Raw genomic sequence first — 19,938 nt, forward strand, 5'->3', positions numbered from 1 at the left:
ATCTTTTCACATAAGACAGACCAGACTGTAGTTTCAGATAAAGCACTTTGTTAAACTAACACTGAACAAACATGATGTAAGAGACTAGAAGACTTCAAGTGCTTGAACCAGCTGCAGTGGAAGCTCAGGGAATGCAAGGAAGAGCTCTAGAATTAATGCATCTGCCAGTCCTCACTGTTTGGTACTAGAAATAAAACCTTCCTGATCTCAATAGAAAATGACTGTCTGGAAGGTTCTGGAAATTTATAGGTTTGGGTCACCTCAATGCAAATGTGTAGAACTACACCGTGGAGGAACTGTGGGTTATTGCAGAATAAAACTGTCTCTTCACTTGTTAATTTTATTACATTACACTTCTGTGGAGAAATATTTAATGTAGCCTAATTTTGCAAGGTAATATGCAACAAACATCATTACAACTCTACGTGTGCCACTTAGGTAGTGAGAGTTACTTCTGCATGTATACAGATGTATAGCTTCAAACCAGACATCAGAGATAACTGCAGAGATGCAGGTCCTTCAAGAAGTTTGTATTCCTCCTTTTGCAGGAGAGACCAATGCAGAGCAGCAGAGAGAGATCCTGAAAGGTATTTCCCTCTCATGTCTTCAACAATATCCTTATGGATCGACCTTCAAGTCTCTGGCATAATCCTTCAAAAGCAAGATAGTATTTGCACAGCCAAGAAGGAGCCTGGGCATCCTAACTCAAAACAGAATTTTCATTCTGCTGGGGTGTGGGGGTTAATAAATAATCTATTTGTCCCAGGACAAACAGCTCGGTAACAAGACCTCAGTTGTCCTTAAATTGTCACATTCCCCTAACATTCTCCCAAAGAAACCCCCCTAGTTTGTGAATATGGCTGAAAAAGTTGGGAACAGTCATACTTTAGCAAGAAGAGAAGGAAATCACAAGATTATTTAAGCATTTTAATGTGTATGTTGGTTTAGCATAGCCTCTATTTTAGTAGCAGAGGGGCCACAGAAGTGGCTTCTCTGAGAAGCTGCTAGAAGCTTCCACGATGTTCAGCACAGCCAATCCCTGATGGCTCTGAAGATGGACATGCCACTGGCTGAGCCTGAGCTAATGAGAGCTGGTGGTAACACCTCTGTGTTAACATATTTAGGAAGAAATAAAAAAAAAAAAGGTTAGGGGCACAGTTTCAATTCTAGCCAGAAAAGAGGAGGAGGTGAGAACATGTGAGGTAAACAACATGGAGGCACCAAGGCCAGTGGAGAAGGAGGAGAAGAAGGAGCTCCAGATGCTGGAACAGAGATTCCCCTGCAGGCTGTGGTGATGCCCACGAGGAATCAGCTGCGCCCCTACAGCCCGTGGGGATCCACGGGGGGATGCAGAGATCCACCCGCAGCCCACGAGGGAGGTGCCCATGCCAGAGCGGGCGGATGCCTAGAGGAGGCTGTGCTCCAGTGGGAGACCCACGGAGAGAAAGGTCTTGCTCCCAAGTTGGAACAGCCTGTCCTTGGAGGACTACACCCCATGGAAGAGTGACCCATGCCACAGCAGTTTTGGGAGGACGGCTGCTCCAGAGATTGGAGCCATACTGGAGAAGCTAACGGAGAACTGTGGGAGGAACCCCACAGTCTCACTGGTGAACAACTTCTCTCCCTGTGCAGCAGAGGAAATCCTTGGGTGACAAATTGACCAAAACCCCCACACTTTGTTTCCCTACACTGTCAGTGGGAAGGAGTGAGGGGCTGAGGGAGAAGAGGTGTTGTTAAAGGCTTATTTTACTTCTCATTATCCTGCTCTGATTTTGTTAGTAATAAATTATCTTTATATCTTTAAGTTGTGCCTGTTTCCCTGGGAGTGTTTTCTCCTGGTCCTTATCTCAACTCATTAACCCTTTGTCAAATTCTCTCTCCTCTGCCCAGCTGTAGCAGGGGAAGGTGAGTGAACAGCTTTCATGCGTGCCTGGCATTTGGCCAGTGTCAAACCACCACAGTGTGGAAGAGAACATTTTCTGCAAGAAATTTCAAAAGCTTTAATTTTCATCATGACAAAGAGGGAAATGAATACTTCAGATCACTCTAATGGCAAACAACCATGTCCGTAATGTTAACCAACAAACCATTGTAATTTTTTCCTAGACGTAATTCAGATTTCAACTTAATCTATATTTGAACAAGTTCAAATTCATATTAAGTCTTTCCAAGGCCTGATACACTACCGGGAAGAGCAAGGAGTAAGTCAAGTAACATTTTAAATCTTCCTACAAATAAAACAACATTCAACAAAACAATAAGGAATGCTATAAACATATTTTTTCATCTAAAAAGCAACAGTATTATGAGAAAAACTTTTGAGCACTTTCCGGTTGAAAATGGCAGATGTTTGAGGGAGAGGTCATGCAAGCTTCAACACAAGCCTTCAGCATACTTCCTTATTTCTTTTTTAAACTGATATAATTTTCCAAGTTCCCCACTGTCTGGCAGAGAGAAAGTAGCAAGTTAAAGCCAAATGATCCAGAGGAAATGCCAGGTGGCAGGATACTGTACTGAAAAGGATCACAGAAGGGCTGAACACCCTCTGTAATGGAGTCTTCTACAGCATCTTCAAGCCCTTTCTTCTCCAGATGAAACCAAACAAAATCCTAGAACTAACTAGTTGGCAATGGGACAAAACTTCCCTTTTTTTAATCCTTTGGGAAAGGGTAGACAGCCAGACTTCACTCAATACAACAAATAGTTGACTTCCACTCCCCTAAGATGACACAGCAGCAGCCAGCAAGAGATTCCTGAGAAATTTATCCTTCTGAGCTTTGAAAAAACTTCTCTATCTTTGCATGAATGTCCTGACTACATTGACTTAAGGAAAAGCAGTGACAGAAACTGGGAATTACTAATGTGCTTACTGAATAAAGGTTACTCAGGAAAATCAGCTAGAAAGAATTCAATGAAAAAAGTATTTACTTTGAATACGCTGTTCTGACTTCAAGTTTGATCAAGTATTGACATCTATTGCACCTCTTTCAATAGTGATCTAGGATTTCAAAACCTTGATGTGCCATCATCTACATCTACTTCTCAACAATAAAATACTTATTATCTGATCACGGTTTTATTATTTTTTTCTCAAATATAAATCACTTTTATATATGTCTTTTTATTTATTATACTAGAAAGTTACTAAGAAGCCTCTAACACTAAAGATGGCTTCTCAAGACTGCCAATGCTTTTCCTTAACATGTTGCAATGGCCACAGGTAAAACCCTTGCCTCGTAACAGGGAAGTATCAACTGCATCTTCAAAAAGGAATTCAGCTGACATTTCCCAAATAGATTTTAATAAAACTAGAGCAGAGGCCTTCCTAGCTACAAGAAAAACACCAATGGGAGGCCTAGAAATTTTCAAAACACTGCAAATTAATTCTCTCTTGCCTTTTCTACTTTTTAAAAACTCTGAAAAGTCTTATGCACTTTGCACCGATCCCTGTTTACTAGTTCCAGCAAGTCTGAACATGTGAACATTTGCCACATAAATGTTTACTTTGAGGCTGCCCGTATTGTTGGTATCTACATATCCACATCCACAAAAAGCAACACCAGATGCTCTAACAGGTCTGAAATCAAGAAACTACTTGATACAATATGCTTACTTCTACTATGTTCAGACCCTGTCCAACAATAAAATAAGATTTTTTTTTCAATTTATGAGTTCATAGTCTCATTAAAAATGCTGTGTTCATAGAATTCAACTAAATGAAAGAATTGCAGGATACATTGAAGTAAGACCACGTTATGAGACAAATTTGCTGTTGCGTAAGTTCAGACACCAGTTCCAAGACAGCTTCTTATAAGATAAACAGGAAGTATTAAGGAATTGCTACACAATGCTTGTAGAGCTGCTGCTGGTTGGATGTTTGCCACCTTTCCCCGTGCAATGTTTCCTGTGCCATCTGAGTAAATCTCGCAGCACTGGTTGGAATGAAGAGAAACTGAAGATGGGTTGGGAAAAGAGTTATGAGGTACCAAATATTCATGAAAATGTAACAATAAAAAAGCTAACCTGAACAGCTTGCATGTGTGGTGACTGAATGACTGAGGGCTGTGTGGCTTGAATGACACCCTGGACATGAACAGTTTGACCAGAAGGCAACTGCACTAGAGTTACAGCTGGAGATCCTCTTCCAGCACTGGAAGCAGCTACAGAAACCTGCAAAAATTACAATCATCATGTTTAAGTAAGATGTCTTAAGACTTCAGCAAATGCTTTTATAAGCGATAACTAAAACAAACTGATTTTGTTGCCACGTCTAAAATAACTTAGCTGTATATAATTATCACATACAAAAATTAATTAGTTTTACTAGTAAAAGTTTGGCATGTACCTTTCCAAATGGTCTGGAAACCTTAAAACTGTACCCTCACAGTTTTAAGCCTAAACTGCAATTATTTGTTTTTTTTTTTTTCCCTCCAGAGACTTCATATTTTCTTTTCAATTAAAAAAAAAATAACAAAAAAACAAACCCAACCCTTGGCCATCACACACCAGATCTACTGTTGCTAGCATGAAGGTTAGGAAGAACCTCCAGAAACACAACGAAACCCATGCATATTCACTGGAGTGGAATGTCATTGCAACAACAAAAAAGGCAGAATGTTCTTAGGGAAAAAAAAATAAATCTAGAACCAGTATATCAGTGTTTCAAAGCAACAACAAAAATAAAGAACAGCTGAATCTTCTCTAAGCCTAGCACAGCCACAGAACAGCTTTTCCCAGCCTGTGGCTCTCAACCCTCAGTGCTGAGGTTGAATGGGCTGAGAAACAGCTTAACACCTGTGGGCTAAGAAATAGTTCAGTACTTCTGTTGTTACTGTTAAACCTATTAACAGAAACAAATAGTGATGCAAAGGGAAAACACTATGATTGATCTCAACTTGTGTAATGAAACATCTCTAGAAAAGGAAGATAATGACAAACAAACCATATCATAAAAAGAAATACTGTGTTTTTCAATTAAACTGCATTGAAAAGTCTTATTATTCTGCACATTCAAGAATAAACTCATACTCCCTTCCTAGCTTTGTTCTCAGCTCCAAAGGTATCTAGCATGAGTAGTAAATGTAAAATGAGATGAGAGTAAGAAGAGAAACATGAAGAATGCTGAATATTAAAAAAATAATAATTTTTGCATTTTTTATGTATTTACACTGAATTGGGTTTTTTAAAAATCCAAATATAAAAGCAGTTTTCATTCCTGATCCATAAGATGTTGCTTGTTCAGGAAATAATCCCACCTTGAAGTAAGTAAAAAATTTTAACTACTATTAAGATGGACTGCTATCAAAAAGTCCTAATGTTGCTTCAAATTACCTAGGAGAAACAATGTTTCTAGGAAACAAAGACAGGATCTTGTCAATATTCACTATGCAATGGTTCAGTGTTATAGGAAACTGAACTGCTTTCCAGAAAACATAACAATTGAGGGCATTTTTAACCCTGAAATTACTTCCTTAAATGGCATGAAATGGTAACGGGGAAATTGGATATACAAACCCTCTTCCCAACCTATTCAACAAATGCTACGAGAAATTTATCAGAAATAGGTATTTGAGATTAAGCTCTAGAAAGTTGCCAAGATCTGAAGACTATGATCTATTTTGTGGCAAGGCTTGCACCCTAAACCTAGGCTTCAAGGAGTCATCACAGAGCAGCCTAAATGTTTATAAAGCATGATAACTTTTCAACACATTATAGAGGCAATTTCACCAAACCTTTCCACTTACTGCTCTCTTTGTGACAGCTGCAACTTCTCACACTTCTCAACAATACTCAGTGGGTCAGAAAGAACCTTCCAAGTACAACAGCCACAAAACAGTAAAAGGTGAACATTTTAAAAGTTTCTTTTTGGTACACAATGGGTCGGTCAGTCACACATAATCAGGAAATAATCCAGTACTTGAGATTAAGAAACTACATTCATTTTTAAAGCTCCTTGTTCAGTATAACCCCACATGAAAAAAAAAAAATCCCACTCAGCTAATACTCTTTTGGACTGAAGTTTGCAATATAACAGGAGAAATTGTTTCAATCCCATTAAGTCAGATAAGAGATTAAATGAAGGGGGATAAGTGCTAAGGGAAGAGGAGATGGTAGTAGTATAAAATTTCAAGGTTCAAATCCTGATCACTTTTATAGATATTGGAAATTCTTATAAGAATTTTGATTCAGATTTCTCTTTACAGTTTTCAAGCTGAATTTCCTGTGTCAACTGAAATACTAGAACATTTTCATGCTATCATGTGTAAATCCTGACTGAAACAGACTTGGCAAAGAAATGTCTTTCTGACATCAGTGATGAGCAGTGCTACCTTTAACATCATTACTTCAAGGACTGTTGTCTGGCACAGCAACTGAAAACAATCCACAGAAGGAACTCAGGAACACAGAGGCTGAGGGGGAGCTTAACACATTCTATGGGTTCTATGCTACTAGGCATGCAACAGTCACGTCCAATAGCTACAACAAATACAACCATGCAACCATAATAGCACTACAGTCCTATATTTCAGGTATTTGGAAATTTAAGTGCTCCCTCTTCTACGTGGGGAGAGAAAAGTAGCCAGCAAGAATGATCAGGAACTACCTTCCTACTGAGGCAGACACTCTTGTAGAGAAAGAGGCTGTCCATCATTTATCCAATGTCAAGATACCTGGTACATCTGAACAGTAATCCTGGGGATCCTGTGAGTGACAGACATCCTTTCCCTGCTAAGAACTAGGGAGGTTACCTTCACATTCAACTCTCATACCTTCAATATTGCCAAATGAAGAATGCAGGACACAGGCCCATCTGATTTCTGCCCCTGCTGTAGACTCTAAATACTACAAGGACTCTAGAAGTGAAGTGAAAAGTAATTCTGGAAAAGTCAAGGCAAATCCACACTGGATTCACCTAACAAAAGAACCAAGGACCTCCCATACTTGGGCACCAAAGTAGTCTCTATGAGGAAAAGCTGGAAACAAACGTTTTGATCAATTCCAAAGCTACTGCCAAAACAGAAGCACCTACTTTTAAGGAAAATAAGGTTAGGCTGACACCAGACATTTGGTGCCACCATACACTTCAAGGAAGCATAAAATGGTGACACAGCTACACATTTATAATCCTCTAATACCAACTTTGCTACATGGCCAGCATTTGCATTTGGCAGGCTGGTTTCAGAGCCTTACTTACAACAGCCTAGCAAACCCCTACAGGTCTCAATCTCTAGGGAGCAAGATTTAACACTGTTTGATGTCAAAAACCCACAAGGATAACTCCCCCGAAGTGATCAACTTGAACAGTCCCAGCTTGCAATAGCTATGCACTCCAGGCTCTGAAAATTTCCCTATGCTCTCTGACAGCAGTTCTCATATTGCAAATCCTGACAAATGTCTTCATTCAGGGCCACCACCAAGAGGCCAACAGACAGTATCTCAGACAAGGTCAGATAGCCCTACTGATAAGACAATACGAAAAGGTTAACAGAAGTGAGTCAAAGAGGAACCCATCAAGATGTAAGACTATAGGAAAAAGAAAACACAACTGAAATAGTTTTATCAAATCTGAGAAGAGCTAAATTACATTGATCTTACATTGTTATATTTAGCATAGCTGAGCACAGAACAACACAGAATGCAGCATGGCTTCTAGAAATCCTGCAAAAGGAACATCTATTTTCTCTTTGAATACCATTGCAGATGTAAGTCCTCCAAGATGTAAGTTTGACTATCATCAACACTGTCAGAATATTCCAATACAAATTAAGTTCCTTCTAAGTACAGCTCTACATGCAGCAGCAGATGATCTGTGCACGTGAGACAACCCATGGAGCGCATCACAAAACAGACTGAGAGATTGAGAGATTTTCCATCTTGCACCTCTGCTCTTCCCTCAAAGACAAAGCTTTTGTACAGCTGTTCTGGACATTTTCAACAGCTTCCAAATGCAGCCACTAATAATTTTACTTTCCCACCTATTTATTCTGGTGGATGGATCACAAAAACATTACCATGCCAATTCAGCAACTGGCTAAAAGTGACGTATGCAACAAACGCAACTATAAATTGCTTCTATAGTAGGACACTTTATTTAAAAAATAACCATTTAATGGACAAAAAGTGCACCTCATCTTTGCTAGTTTCAAATTTACTCATTTTTGCTTTAGTAGAAAAAGTAATTTTACTTTCAGCACCAAAAAATTGCAGGAGAATATAGCAGTACTTATGACACAAGCTAAGAAAAAAAATCGCAAACACTATTTTTTCTCTACAAATAGATACAAATGTAATAGGTCCTTCTTAGCACTGGAGGTTATCCCATCACACCATAGTGCTCCAGCCAACACATTCTTAACGTCTCCTCTCTCTCCCAACAGGAGAGACATTAAAAATGCTTCAACACAAAACAATCTCTGTCCTCTGGAGATTATCATCTTACAGAGTACCTCGTCCACCCTTTTAAAACTAAACAGCAGGTATTCCTTAAAAAAGCCTACAGAGGAGGGGAAAATAAGTTGGCTGCCCCCCCACCCAACCCCCAAGAATAAGAAGAAGAAGCAAAAATAAGTTGCCCACCTCCTACGTAGTTGTATCCCTTAGCATTTTGCTAGTCACTCCCTGGCCAAATTCATAATTCAATTAAATACCAAGCGCATTAAAAACCATTACATTCCATCTGGACATAAAAACTCCACCTGTTTTACTGGAAGGGCAGTCACCTGCTGGTACAGATGCCCAGAGAGGTTCTAGAGACTCCATCCTTGCAGATATTCACAACCCAGTTCTGGCTGACCCTGCTTGCACAGGCAGGTCAGACTAGTTAATCTTAAAAGGTTCCTCCCAAGCTTGACTCTTCTGCAATTAATTCTTTGATAATACACAGAAAACCACAAATTAAAAAACAGCGCATTAAAATATTTTATTTCTGACTGATCAAAACCAAGGTTGAACGAATATTTCCCTAGAAAAAACACAAACAAAGCCACCATCCCCCCACTCCCTTGGAGATATCCGAAAAGGAGTCCTCATTGACCAGGCATTTTCACTCTCAGTAAGAATCAAGTCATTCTTTTCTCCTATTTCTGCATAGTTACAACAAAATTAGTAGGACAGAAGATGGCACAAGATATTTAAGTCACTTGTAGTGGTTGTCCTCTCTTAACCGCCCTCCTCTATAGGCCAGAGGGAGAAGGGATGTGTACCTCTCTGGAACAGTCAAAATAGACAGGCACTGGACCAGGGGTACAGCCACAAACTCCTCAGAAAAACACAAACTTCCCATGTGGACCAGCACAAAACCAGCCACATGTCCCATACAGGGGCTCCAGCAGGCTTTAGCCCACAACACCCAGGCCCAAAAACATAACAAAGCACCTCACCTTCCAGGCCAGCCACATAGGAACACCGGCTATGAAAATCCTACTCATCTTAAGCCAAAGGAGCGTCTCCAAAAAGCCTGTCAGCAGTAAGTGTTCTGTCTGGGCACTTTTTCCACTACAAATGCTGTGGCAGAGCAGCCTGGAGGCACTGAGGCTGCGTGAGGGCTGCAGGCCCCGGCAGGCAGAGGCTGAGCAGATGGGCACAGGCCCGGAGCCCTCGGAGCGGGACAACGGCACCAAGCCCGCTGGGTTGGAGCCCAGGAGAGGGACATCAGCTCCAGCTACCTGCACCAAGCAGCTCGGACAGCTCCAGGACAGCTCTCTGAGCCATCTGACCAAACAAGGGGACTCCAGATGCCAATTCCGGACTGCTACCCTCAGCCTTCAAACTGAGGGACGTGATTTCTTTGAGCATTAACTGAGGGAGATTCATCAATACTTCAGGTTTACTCATTTTAACTGGAAGGTATGAGACCCATACCCTATTACAGCTGAACCTTCACGCACAATACCCCAGCATTAAATGCAGACAAACTTAAAAAGTGTTATATACTGCACAATATAGGAGTGCAAAAACTCTCCTACAGCATTAGTGACACCTTTGTCTCTGGATCAACATTAAAAATCCCAAGTGATGGAATTCTCAGCTGTCTTCTCCAGAGACTATTGCACAAGCCAATAGATTTTACACATCAATCATCCTATGAAGTTAAAACAGAAAATTTGAACAGTACTACTAAAAAAGGAATGAGGGGATGACATCAATCAAGCAAACCAAATAAAATTCTTAAAGAAAAGAGAAAAAACTGAACCACCAATATTCCCAATGCTGCCTGCATCAAAACTAACAAAAAAAGTTGATAAATATTTTGCAGTCTACTTTGTGTCTGAAGATCTGACAAAAAGAGCAGCTGCTTTCAGTTTTAAAAAAATATCTGTAACGTAAATCAAGTATCTAACATAGCAAATACATGGCATCAAATCTTAGCAAATAACTTCTAACTCTTAGTGATGAAAAAATCCTCTAAGCCATTTTTGAAATCAGTTATTTTATTTAACAACAGGCTTTTGAGGGACATTTTAAGTGGTCCATACACTTTCCTGAAGCTATAAAACTTAATGCTGTCAGAAACACTATTTCTCTCAAGTGCCAAATGTTTCAGCACATATTTGAAATGTTTGAGAATTGTTACTATATAATCTTTTATCCATTAACTACCAAAGCATAATCCAGGTAGAGCAACCATAGAAAATATGTAAAGTATGCTTTTAGAAGTCCAGACACTGTCATTAGATACACAGGGATGAAACAAAACAAGCACACATTAAAAATGTACTTGCAATTAGATGAAATACATTTTGTAAAAAAAAAAAAAAACAAACAAAAAAAAAAACAAAAAAAAACACAAACAAAAACTAGGAGAGAACCATGGTTATTTTTATTCATGTTTTCATTTTCTTTATGCAACACCTCTTCAAGATACACAAATGGTTTATGTATGTTTGATCTTGTAGCCACGTCAATTCTTTAACACATCTCTATAACAATCACCTTGTGAAAGTGAAAGGAAAAAACCCATCACTCTTGTCTGAAAGGGCTCCTAGAAATGTTACCTTTTAACAGACCTGATCTTATATTAGTCTTTTGTTAAGTACTGAAAGTGTAGCTTCTAGTACACCTTTGCTATATTTTTCCTATTTAACACCATGACTTATAAAACATGAGAATACCGTGCAAACTGATAGTTTAAAAATCATAGCAGCTCTGAATATCACTTCATTGATTCTTCTCATCTTTCCACACTTCAACTTACCTCAGATCCTGAGGAAATCTGACTTTGGCCTGGCTGATTCTGAAGGTGACCAGCACTTCTCTCTCTCATAGAATCCACTGCATTGTCATCCTGTTCAACCATTTCCATGGTCATCAGTCTAAAAGTAAGTACATACACATTTAAATAACTCAGTACAGGGAGGTATATCAGGCAGCTAGGGACAGTAATTCCAAACTACTTTATATTTGGAGCAGACAGAAAATAAATGTTTCTGTCAAACTGAAGTCCTTTCTTCATTCCCCTGTATTAAAATATTCACTCATATAGCCAGAAGCTCTAAAACAAGTATTTTGAAAAACTGCAGGGAGGGGCAGTTCTGGAGATGTTTCTCAGGGAGGAGGGGGACAGTGTCCCAGGGTCCCATGTAGTGCTGGCAGTGCTGCCCACAGAAGGTCCCTTCAGCCTCATGGGCTGCTACAGCCTTCCTGAACCTTCCAAGATGCCTATTCCCTGCTGGCATCTATGCTTGAACTGTCTGTAAACTACTCATGGCCCAAGAGTCACAACAATTCTTCTCACTCTACAGGCTTTTTAAAAGTAGGGTAGATTTCACTGAAAAATAAGCAGCTTGCTGACCCTCAATTTAAACTAAGAGTTTAAACTTCATAGAGAAAACTTCCAAATCTGCTATATAACTGCTATATAAAAATACAATTACCTGACAGCTCCTTTTCGATATTTCTTGGCACACTTAGTCATAATGGAAGGTGTGAGTTTTAAAACAAGAGCTTGGATCTCTTCGGCTCCCTTTCTCTCCTACCAAACCCTGCACTGAAGGTGCAACATTGAACAGGTGATGTCAAACATTGCCATGGCAACAGGTCAGTTTACAAACAGAACAGAGACAGGAGAGGGTCAGGCAGAGGCAGGCAGGTTGCCCTGCAGGCACTCTCCCACCTACACCCTACTTACACAATCAATTGACAGCCACAAAAGGAAGACATAACAGTAGTTGAGAGATTTAAGAGGCAGCAGATCTCTGCTCCCCAGGTTCAGTTTCTGGAACTAGGGATGCCAAGCCTGACTGAAGTCAAAGTTAAATTATTTCAACTGGCTGATAGTTACTTTGGTTTCTTCTCAGGACTTACACTGAGAGATGCAAGAGGCAGGCAAGGATTGCTACCCACCTGACTCTGGAATTGAGTCCCACATGTTATAAGTTAAGTACATTAAATCAAATTAAATGTAAACCAATCTCCTTTTGTGGCATTATTTTGCAGGACACTCCACAATCTTTGAAAATAATAAATTTTATTAGTTTTAGAAAAATCAAATTTTTGCCCAAAACAGAGGCATGAAAATATGAAAAGATACCGAGTCAAATGATGCAGAGAAGCAAATTTCTAGCTTATACGCCTCCAATGGTACTCTACTAACAAGACTAAACAGTATTATAACTAATGGTAGCCAAGCTGCAAAACAATTCAACATTTTGTGGGTTAACATGAGTGCTTCTGCTCAGAGAATTTACATACCCTATACCAGTATCAATTCAGATTAGAATCACAGGGCCCTATTTTACATCTAAAATCTTTCTATATCTTTGTATTGCTAGTTGCCACTAATTATGTTTTTCTTTAGATACAATCTAATTAAATATCTACTGAAATTCACCAAAATCTAACAGCTCTGGGGAAAATGTTTTCACCAAGCTTTCCACCATAATTTTCTGTAAGATGATGTTATCTAATTAAACTGTTCTGGTTTCACATATGTGCAATATAATAGCAATAATCAAGTAGGAAAAAAAATTCTTCCTTTGTAAACTAGGGCCACCCATAGAGTCTCAAATATGAAAGGTCTATGTGGTTCATGTAAGAATAAGCTTCAGAATAGCTCACATACCAAGGAAGAATAAATAATGCATAGGTACTGGCAACATATTCATTGAAACCTCTTCCTAAAGATGGGAATACAGTGAGAATTAATTCACTTTATAAAGGCCCTGAAGTATTTTTGTATCCAGAGCTATCTGTCACAAAAAAACTACCGCTGGAAAAAAGAAAAAAGAAAAATTAAACAAAAGCAAAATCAAAGAAAAAAAATAACCCAAATACTTTTATTCCCACTGAATGCATTTCATAGAAATTTTATCCAGAAAGGACCATTTTTTATCTTGGGAAAAAAATAGTTCCTAATTTTTTAGCTTAATTTCTCACTGACTGCAGAACAGCATAAAATGTATTTATTTCTACTACTTCATCAGGATTTTTCTCCCCAAGACCTCTCATCTGCAGTGCTGCACTAAGTTGGAAAAAAAGCTACAAAAAGAGCATCAGTGCAGCAAAAAACCTAACAAGGTTATTCCTCTTATTTCGCAAAACGCAGTATAGAGAGGGGTGCATTTTTTTATTATTTATCTTTAATTAGGAAAACAACAGCAAGAACTATACATGTTAGTGGAGTGACAAACAATTTAGATTTAGGATATACATGGAAAACTCTAGAATTTATATAGATTTTTTTAATCTATAATTGTGTATATTCTGACTCTTAATACAAATGATTGCTTAACTGAAAACTTTACCAGGGTGGATTAAAGTCTGAAAATTTGACTGCCATAAAATGAAATCACTTCTCATAAACACAGCAAAATACTTTTCCTAGGTAAGCTCAAACCTGCATCTTTTTGACAGCCTCTGTGACCAAATAGTGACTTAACTTAAAACAACATCCAAATATAAAGATCCAATCACAGCCTAAACCACCCCCCCCCCCCAAAAAAAAATACCCAAGTATATGAGTAATTTTTAAAGATACACAAACTATCTTGGCATAAAACTTCAATGAGAAAGATGACTTAAGATAAACTGTAGCACATTAGTACCACAATTCAGACATGTTACAAGATTAGGAATCTTTGATAGACTCAACCATGGGATCACTGAACTGGCAGGATCAGGTCAGCTGCAGTCATTTGAGCCCAAAGGGTCAGCACAGGTGGCACAGTCACACTGAGCTGTGCCAGCTCATGTGGGCTTGTAGACAGCTCAAGACCAGGCACGCCACGGAACTCCTGAACTTCAGACTGAGTTGTCACTGTCGTCAGAGCACTCTTATAATCTGAATTGTACATGGCTTTTATTTCCCGTACTACGTATCATGTCAGCATGAAGACATTTTTTTAATACATACACAGAAAAAATACTGAGCAATATTGTAATTATGTTTTTTCTAAAACATCAGTAATACAGACTGTGGCATGAAACCATTACTAAACCAATTCAGAAAACAGTTTCTACACATATCACACTCAGTCTGCATTGCAAGCAAATTCTAACATATTCATTGATTTTAAGTTTCCAAGAAAGAAAAACAGAATTTTCCACCCACCCCTTCAAATCCTTTATAAAAGTCTATCACTAGCAGTACACATCACTCTTAAAATTTTACATTACCTTCCTTCTGTTTTTAAAAGAAAACTAAGCAAATAGTTTGAAGTGGGTGGTCTTGGGTCCTATTTAAAATTACATAATGTTTTTCTTCATTGTACGACTAATTATATACAAGTGTTAGTCTTATACTCAGTATTTATACATCTTTTTCTTCTAGTTTTTATCTTAGTTGCTTACAAAGACAAAAGAATAGTTTTAAATATTAGTCTAGATTTTGAAATTAGTTAAGTTATACCTCTATATTCGCATAAAAAGGGGACACAAATGGTTTTCCATAAAGTAAGCAAAGATACCTGCTTCTTCCTACATCACTGCAAAGACATCTTCAGGATCTGGCAGGAAGTTTAACTGCTACCAAACTAGCAACATTTCAAGATATATAAGCACATGTTTACTGTAGTCACGGAGACGAACGGGCAGCAGGTCAGTAGCAGATAAACACTGATTAGGACTATGCATACAGCTGCACATCAAAAGCTTCTTCAACTGTGATCAGATGAACCACCCCGACAGGAGAAATCTGGCAGATGGAATTAGCTAGAGGAAAACAGAAATTTTTTCCTAGAAAATTTAAAGCAATTTACAGCTAAAGGTGTTAAGTTTTTGTATTTTTGCCCATAGGTAAAACATGAAGGATAGCATCCCTATCGAGACATGTTCTTTTGCAATAAAGAGCACAAGAAGTCCTTTCACTCCTCCGAATACTGCTGTTTTGCATCACTGTGTATTAATGTAATATTTAATGACAATTGGTGAAATTATCCTGCAAAACCAGATTGCTACAGTATTTAGCATAACTGGGAGTGTGTGACTGTCTACATAAATACCCAGAGACATTTTAAAAAACAACTTTATTTCAACCACCCTTTATACATCAGGGACTGCTTACAGGATTTGATACAAAGGAAATCAATTGTAAGGGGCTAAAAAATATGTTTCAGCCCTTGCTCCAAATCTTTTTGAAGACTTATTCACAGGGGAGTTACTAGAAAGCAGGAATGTGAATTTACAAACACCTGTTTTGCATTTACTGATGACCCCAAAGTGAGTGTGGAAACTCTCAGAACGCACTCGTTTCAGAAGAGCACTTGTTCTCAGTATGAACTCTGTAGTAACTGTTCTACCACCCTGAAGGCGTGAAGGACGCCAGCTAATAAGGCGATCACAGAATTCAGTCAAGTAAAATGTGCAACAGCACAAGAGACCCGGTTTTCAAAGTGCAAACTTTCAGTTTTCAGCATCACCAGAAGCTTCTTGTGCCTCCTCCACTCTCAGTATCTCCCCGTTTTCTTCCCCGAAGACCTCAGCTAAACCCTAAATTCTTTAAACCCCAACGTGCCATCACTCTGAGCACACAGGCATCAATTCTGCCTGGCCGCTCGGCACCGGCCACCGCGACCATCCTGCCAAGGCAGTGCAGAGCCGGCCGTGAGAGGACACACGGCCCCCCTGCAGAAGGGCACTTCCAGCCCCTGCTAGGCCAGAGGATCAACCAAGCATCAGCCCCGTGCAATCACTTAACACGCGGCTGCACTCAGCACCAAAAGCGATGCTATCACAGCACTGGGGGAAGCACACAAAACGTTCCAAGCTTTAAGCAAGACTTCGGATTCACGAAGCCGACTGTCATCCCTCCCCATTTGTTCTGACCCAGCTCCAAAAGCTCTCTTGGGCAAGAGTATAACCCGGAGTAACGGACTAAGGGGCAAACGCCTCCGGGCACCCCCGCTCCCCTCGGCCGGGGCAGCCCTGCGGAGGCCCCAGGCCGGACCGTCCAGGGCGCTCTGCCGCAGCGGGCAAGCGCTGCCCCGCTCCGAGCCGCAACGCCCGGCGAGCCGAGCCGGTGCCCCGAGCAAGGGCTGGAGCCACCGCCTGCCGGAGCCCGGCGAGCACCGTGGCTCCCGGGCGGCACCGGAGCCGGCGCTCCGCGCAGCCCTTCCGAAATTCCCGGGACGCGGAGCCGCCTCGGGGCCGCCCCACAGCGCCGTGCGGGCTCTCGCGCGGCCGTCCCTGAGCCCAGCGCGCTCCCGGCTGCCGACAAGGACGCGTCCACGCCGCCTCTGCGCGCTCCCGCGGCGGGACCGAGCCGAGCGCGGCACAGCGCCCCCCGCCTGCCCGTGCCCGTGCCCGCCCTGCCCGCCGCGCCGCCCGCCGCCCCCCGCACTGCCCCGCTCCCGGCCCGCGGGGGGTCGGGCTGCGCGCACACGTGTCCCCGCCCCCTCCCGCACTCACCCGCCGCCCTGTACGTGCTGCCCCCGTCACAGGGGGTGGGGGGGACCGAGCCGGGCGGAGCCGCACGTCGGCCTCACGTCAGCGCTGATGCAGCCGCGCCGCCGCGGGGGCGCCGAGGAAATGGCGTCCGTGGGGCCTCCCAGCGCCAGCGGCCGCGGCGGGAGGCGGAGCCGCGCGCGGGCGGCGGTGCCGAGCGGCCGCGGGGCGCAACGGCCGCGGAGTTGACCAACCGCCGCCGCGGGGCCCCCGCCGGCGCCGCCCATTGGCCGGGGCGGGACGCGCCGCGGTGCGGGCGGGGCGGCCCCGCGCTGCCGGGGGCGGGCGCGGCCGGTAACAGCCGGGGCGGGCGCGGGCTCGGGCCCGCCGCGCTCCCTGGGCCGCGCTCCGGGCGTGCGATAGCGGGGCGGTGCCGGCCGAGCCGGCCGGGCCCCGCCGATAAGGGCGGTTGGCTGGGCTCGCTCCCCCGCAGGGTCCAGCCCCGCCGTCCCCGCGCTGACCTGGGGAAGGGACGCGCACAGCCCCCTGTTCCCTGGGCGGTGCCGGAACCCTGAGGGACACGGAAGCCTGCCCGGAGGCCGCCCCGCCGAGGTGCTGCCCGCAGGTTGTTTTGTAATTCTGCTTAGTAAAAGTACGTTCCTTACGTCAGTCGTTCACGGTATGACATAGTACTTTACATTTTTTAGCTAAATCAATCAGAAATTTCCGAGAGGTAACAAGTGGGAGCGACGTGCGTGTTTCCCCGGGATTACGTCCAAATGTCCTGAGTCATGTTGGGCTTGTGCTGTAGGCGTGAGCTCGTCCTTTGCTGGCGGCACAGGGCCAGTCGGCTCAGGGTTAATAATAAAATGCAATAAACGCGTAAGCCATAAACTTTGTTACTAGTGGTGTTTGAACATCGAATGTCCTATTGCTGCTCAGTATTCTACAAAGTAGTTTACGAAGGAATTATACTGCATTATATTTTAAATGGAATGCCTATACGTCACTGCACATATATTCTGAAGTTACATAACGTATTTACCCATTTTTATGTTTTGAGTTCGATTTTTTTTTTAACTGTGAGAAACTACTCATTATGCTAAATAAACATGAAAAACCCAAGTTAATTTCACATAACTCATTGTGATTGAAGAATTGGAGGATGTGTGTCAGGATTGGTGATACGACCACACAGGTCAAACGCTTAGTCTTATTCATGGCATGAAGAGAACCTGCGTATTGATTTCCTGTGTTTTTTTAAAAAAACAACTCTTATCTCTGACTTCATAAGAGTTGAATCATATTTATTAGCAGAGGTTTTGTCTTCAGCGTTTAGTTCTTTTATTTGCTTCACAGGAGTAATTTACCACAGCTATCAAAATCGCAATATAGTGGAAAAAATACAGAATCTTCAATTATCATTACTGCTTGTGCAGGTTTTCAGTTTCATCCTACGTTTCCTTTGTTGAAATATTGAACACCCCCTTCCTGTTTTGAGTTCTGTTTCCCTCCCTTTGTTTCTATCATATGTATTGTGTGTCTGTTATGGGCTTTTAAATAGGAGTTTCTCTTCTCAAAATTAGTTCTGCTTTAAGAGCTCACCCATTATGTACACTATTATGCTCATTCATTAAAATATACGGTTTTTCTTGTCAATTAAAAATATTTATTATAATAGTAGGATAATCAGATGAACAGGCAAGTGTTAAACTACTGAGAACTCTGCTGAAACCTTTGGAAGAAATTCCAGTTTTGCCTTGTATACTCAAAAAGCCAAATATGGCTCTTAGCATATTAGCAGCACCTCAAAAATATTTTTACACTCAAAAAGGCAAAAATGGCTCTTAGGATATTGGCAAATATTTTTGAAGGTAGACGTCTTATTACAAACAGGAAGAAATTTTAAATGAGCGTGTTAAATAATGGAAACCACTGGAGTGAGTTACCTGTAAACAAACTGAGAATTTCCATGAACTCTTAGGGCCTGGATTTGAAGTAGCAGCTATTTTTTATTCATTTTCAAGCAAGTTATAAACAGGTTTGAAATGTTTAACTAAGAATTTATTACTATTTATACCACTTCTCTCGTAATGAAGTGTATCAGAGGGGTAAGTGAACTTCCAGAGGGACTTAGACCTCGGTGATACAGAGATGACTGACCAGATTTGGCTTTTGATGCAACTCACTGAAGTTGGTGGGCTGGAAGAGGAAGGGAATGAAAAGGGACTGTTGTATTCTTACCACAGCAAGGCTGGGGTACCGTGTTTGTTACCTGAGGCCAGACTGCCAGAAAAGTGCTCACTTCAACTAAAAAGTTACCTTTAAACTGTCATCAATACCTGATGTGAACCCATTTAATTTCAAATGCTAAGACCAAGAGGAACCGTAAGAAGGCCACACAGGTCAGGAATTGTCATGATTTTCATAATTTATGTAAGAACATTAACTTGAAATCCAGGCTCTTTGCTGCCATCAGAATGAGTCATTTTTTCTCTCTAACTCAAAATGTTCATTTTTTTTTTTTTAACTTCGGTGGGCAGAACCCTAAGTTTCTTTCAACCTGAATCAATTCTTAAGTCTGATCCACTGCACCGTCACACAGAGCAAAGTACTACCTTAACCAGGGATGGTAATAGATGAGCAGGGAGTTGGAGGAACTTCATTTGGCACCAAAAGAAACATGGTTCTCTTTGCAGAGAACATAAATATTTCACCAATGCACATTACATCAGTAGGAATGCTGTCTATGTAATTTTCAGATAACTGATTTCTCATATGGGTCTCAGAGTTATCTTTTTAAATAGTTTTTTTAAAGGAGATTGGAATAATTTAATGCATTTAAGTTCTAATCTTATGAAACACCTGTTTGGTTTTCTTGTAAAAAGGTTGGCATAAACAACGACAGCAGAATGGATATGCTACCTATCTTATTTGTCAATTTCCCTTTAATTAGAATCCAGATATCTGAAGATAATACAGGTAAAACTGACAGAAACATAGCCTGCTATCCTATTTGAAATAATACTGATATTTACTGATTAATAATTTTGCCACAGGTCTCCTCATGAACCACTCCAATTTTAGCTGATTCTTGAATAATCCTACCTCTACTCTTTC

At 41.2% G+C, this 19,938-nt stretch overlaps 1 protein-coding gene and 1 long non-coding RNA gene across 8 annotated transcripts in view; one reads left to right on the plus strand and one right to left on the minus strand.

Annotated features, from left to right (window-relative positions):
- Positions 1 to 12,281, minus strand: part of CREM (cAMP responsive element modulator) — a 30,218-nt gene extending 17,937 nt beyond the window's left edge. Inside the window, exons 1-3 of one of the 7 annotated variants that reach the window (XM_062506660.1) lie at positions 11,874 to 12,281; positions 11,195 to 11,312; positions 4,024 to 4,170 (exon numbers count right to left, since the gene is read on the minus strand). In XM_062506660.1, the coding sequence (XP_062362644.1) occupies positions 4,024 to 4,170; positions 11,195 to 11,312; positions 11,874 to 11,914 (306 nt within the window). In that variant the 5' untranslated portion in view covers positions 11,915 to 12,281. The remainder of the gene's footprint in view (positions 1 to 4,023; positions 4,171 to 11,194; positions 11,313 to 11,873) is intronic. The other 6 variants (XM_062506675.1, XM_062506653.1, XM_062506667.1 and 3 more) reach the window with 6 other exon arrangements.
- Positions 12,282 to 17,272: 4,991 nt separating this feature from the next.
- LOC134044721 (uncharacterized) lies at positions 17,273 to 17,716 on the plus strand. The gene is made up of 2 exons (XR_009933256.1): positions 17,273 to 17,443; positions 17,526 to 17,716. It is a non-coding gene; the product is annotated as an uncharacterized LOC134044721 (long non-coding RNA).
- The last annotated feature ends 2,222 nt before the right edge of the window (positions 17,717 to 19,938 follow it).

Source organism: Cinclus cinclus, chromosome 1 (assembly GCF_963662255.1).
Source record: "Cinclus cinclus chromosome 1, bCinCin1.1, whole genome shotgun sequence".
NCBI lineage: Eukaryota > Metazoa > Chordata > Aves > Passeriformes > Cinclidae > Cinclus > Cinclus cinclus.